Source organism: Wasmannia auropunctata, unplaced genomic scaffold (assembly GCF_000956235.1).
Source record: "Wasmannia auropunctata unplaced genomic scaffold, wasmannia.A_1.0 LD335996.1, whole genome shotgun sequence".
Lineage (NCBI taxonomy): Eukaryota > Metazoa > Arthropoda > Insecta > Hymenoptera > Formicidae > Wasmannia > Wasmannia auropunctata.
Window position 1 is genome coordinate 2,698,308 of NW_012026894.1, and position 3,731 is coordinate 2,702,038.

At 36.9% G+C, this 3,731-nt stretch overlaps 1 protein-coding gene across 1 annotated transcript; it reads left to right on the forward strand.

The window, feature by feature from the left end:
* The first annotated feature begins 215 nt into the window (after nt 1-215).
* LOC105453690 (UDP-glucuronosyltransferase 2B7-like) lies at nt 216-3,381 on the forward strand. The gene is made up of 6 exons (XM_011695849.1): nt 216-344; nt 886-1,370; nt 1,461-1,831; nt 1,968-2,187; nt 2,270-2,489; nt 2,644-3,381. The coding sequence occupies exons 2-6, from the start codon at nt 887-889 to the stop codon at nt 2,960-2,962; spliced, it is 1,614 nt and encodes a 537-aa protein (XP_011694151.1). The 5' UTR covers nt 216-344; nt 886; the 3' UTR covers nt 2,963-3,381.
* Nucleotides 3,382-3,731: the final 350 nt, after the last annotated feature.

Genomic DNA, 3,731 nt, shown 5'->3' on the forward strand with positions numbered 1-3,731 from the left:
AGATAGACTGTGCAATGTTCAACATTGAGGTAATATTTTTTTAAATAAATTTTTTAGAGTTTCTTGATTGTAATATCTTCTCTTGAGATATAAACCTCTCGGATTCTATATACAAACGAGAATTAATGTCTATTATATTATCATTGACATTTATTGCCAGACAAGATTGCAAATTAAGACGGAAAAATACTCCCCCTCTATATCTACATAATACCATTTATTCTATTTCTAAAGTCAGTTGAAGCTTGTCTCTCGAGTTGGAACCATGCAATACACTGTGATTATTACATATTAGTGATTAGTGCAGGGGATAATCAAAATAATTTATATATTTTGTTAACAACGTAAGTACACGCAATCTGATTCAATCAAGTACGTCACAGAATATAAATAATAAAATTTATATTTTATTTTAACGAAAAAGATGTAATTTTGCATGTATGTATACGATAAAAAACATAGTATAATATATGTTGACATATATTTATACAGGATGTTTTCTAAGTGCAAAAAATTTAAAGGGATATATTCTTTGGCTTATTTTATGAAGAAAAGATTTTATCGACGGCGTTATCGTTTCTGCAACGACTGTGATTAGAGTGTTGTCAATCAAAAGGGATGGTTATTGAATCGACAATCTGATAAAAATATAAATACATTTGAATTAAATATCTCTAAGCGTTTTCTAAATTTTTGAAATTTTTATATTTTTTTCTAAACTTTGACACCTTGTATTTTAAAAACAAAGCACTTTATAATTCTAGGATCTTTCTTCATGAAATAAGCCAAGGAATATATCCGTTAAATTTTTTAACTTAACACTTACTTAGAAATAGTATAGTAATCAAAAGTTAAATATATATAATTATCTTGTTCTATTTATAGCATGAGACTGATTATCGGTATCTCGCCAATTATCACAATCCTATGGATTTTGATTACGAGTAACCTAGTATGGAGCAAAAGGCTATTGATCATTACCCCAGCTCCATCCTACAGTCATCAGATAGTGTTTCGGGCGATAAGTCTTGCTTTGAATAAGCGAGGACACGAGATAGTAACACTGACTCCTAATATCTTGAACGATCCTAGCATAACTAATTATACGGAAATAGACTTTGGTTTTATATATGAAAAAATTGACGACACTGACCTGAGCCAGACCCGTTGGAATCTCACACAATTAGCGGGATTAAAAACGAGATTACTAAAGCTAGGTCATAACATCGCCGAGGATGTTCTTAGCCATCCTGATCTCATCAAGTATTATGCGAATGGAACTGATGTGCAATTTGACGCGGTGATAGCGGAGATGATTATGACTCCTGCGATTTACATGCTGGCGCATAGATTTAATGCACCTTTAATAGGTAATAAATAAAATTATATAGTTTATTACACAATTATATCATTATGTAACGGCTATAAACGCTGCTATTCAACGAATTTTATAACCGCAGGTATCATGTCCATGGACTTACAAAACTGCCACCGTTTCACTCTTGGTAGTCCCGTGCTGCCATCGCATCCCTCGAATTGGGAGCTCGAAAATTTGACAGGATTAAATCAACCATTTTGGAGGCGATTGGTGAATTTTGTCAATACTTGGTGGAGCATACATTCATGGTTTAATAATTTCGTGAGCAAGCAACAAAAAATCGCCGAAAAGTATCTCGGCAATGATATACCGCAAATCATCGATGTTGCGAAGAATATGAGTCTTATCTTGATCAATCAAGAACCGCTGCTCGCTTACGCAAGACCCGAAGTACCTAATATCGTTCACTTCAGCGGACTGCACATCGCAAAGACACCGCCGTCGTTACCAAAAGTAGGACACTTTGTAATAAGATATTTCGTAATAATTTATCGATTTCTATTTCTATTTCCTATTATTAATAATTTTTGCGCGCTTTAACACATTGAACAATAAAAAAATATACTTTCATAAAATTTTTCGTTTACAGAATTTAAAAAATTTCTTGGATGGTGCAACAAACGGCTTCGTTTACATGAGCCTGGGATCGAACACAAAAAGCAAATTATTGCCGAAGAAAATACTGGACGTCTTTGTGAACACTTTTACCAATTTGCCGTACAAAGTGCTGTGGAAATTCGAGAACGATAGCTTCCACGTTCCGTCAAATGTTTTTATCTCGAAGTGGATCCCGCAACAGAATGTGCTGGGTAAATTAAAGTAGACAAGAGTCGGTACTTTATAAAAATTAATATTGGGATTATTAATCGTTTCCCTTATCCCTTATTTTAGCTCATCCGAACATCAAGCTCTTCATTTATCAAGGCGGACTGCAGAGTACCGAAGAAGCGGTTCATTACGCCGTCCCGCTCATAGGAATGCCGTTTGTCTTCGATCAGGTGTACCAAGTTATGAAAATGGTTTCTCTGGGAGTTGCAAAATACCTAGACGTAGTCCGGCTTACGACATCGGAATTGCGCGATACCATACTGGAAGTCGTCGATGATAAAGGGTAATTACGATGTCAATTATTTATAGTGTGCGCGCACGTGCGCCCGCGTGCGCATACGTATGTACGATAATAATGGTCTCCGTGTGGACGCAGAACGACATTCGTGATATTTACATATAATAACACGCATATATATTTGCGGCTCTGTTTGCAGATACAAAGATAGGATGTTGGCGCTACGTGCTCTCACAAAGGACAAGCCTTACGATAGCTTAGAGAATGTTATATGGTGGATCGAGTTCGTAATGCGTCACAATGGCGCACCTCATTTACGTTTCAATGGAGTCGATACCGCGTGGTATCAGCAATTCGATTTAGATATCATTGTATTCCTCACGATAACATCATTCCTAGTTTCATGCGTTATTTTAGGCACTGTAGGATGGGCTTCGAAGCAAGTTTATACGTATTATGATATAGGCAATCGATGCACAATACGTAAGTGGATTGGAAGTAAGATGAAAACAGCGTGATCAAACTGTATAATTGAAAGAGCATCTCCGAATCGTCGTTATGTATTTTTTTCCCTATTCGTCTGTACGAGCTTGAGCGTAATTTGGTTTAGCAATAGAATTGTTTTGGAAATGCCGAAGCTATGCGAAATAGTCGCGGAAATGTACCTCTTTTATCCCTCGAGCATTTGCATGTGAATTTTACAGTGCTCATTTATACGAAAAATAGAGAGGCGTGCTGAAAGTCGGAGAAAGTGAGGGAGGGTAAATTTCGGCACAGTGGAAAATGCTGTAAATATAAAACTGGCGGTTGAATGAAATGGGTTTTGTAAACGTGCAAAATTGCATCCCGAGGTCCATTATGCTCATTTGCTCGTGGAATTACGAGATATAAAAGGTAAAGAAAAAAAAAATAAAAAAAAAGAAAAAAGCAGAGAAGCCAATAATTGCACTCTATAATTACGCGAATATATTATTGTACACACACACACGCACGCACGCGCGCGATCCCGTAGAAATTCAAAACTTAATTTAGTTTCGGAAATGGCGCTAAGTGTCAGATGTTATTGTTAACATGACCGATGCGTTTCGAATATCCGGTTAATGAGGCTCCCTTTGCCGCCGGTCCGCGCGTCCATTTGGCAGATGGACCTAATTCAGAGTGCAAGGATCCATTAACACGTATATTCGCCCCAAGGAATGTATAGCGCGATAATGTATACGATGCTAACATCGCGCACGTACACAGGGCCAAACGCCGCCGACCAAGCACACGTATTCTATGAACATT

Bases quoted from the DNA above. Each gene is read 5' to 3' on its own strand.
- LOC105453690 (XM_011695849.1), top strand. From the start codon at position 887: ATGAGACTGATTATCGGTATCTCGCCAATTATCACAATCCTATGGATT. The intron at 1,832-1,967 runs GTAGGACACTTT...TTTCGTTTACAG, and splicing joins CACCGCCGTCGTTACCAAAA to AATTTAAAAAATTTCTTGGA. The intron at 2,490-2,643 runs GTAATTACGATG...CTCTGTTTGCAG, and splicing joins GAAGTCGTCGATGATAAAGG to ATACAAAGATAGGATGTTGG.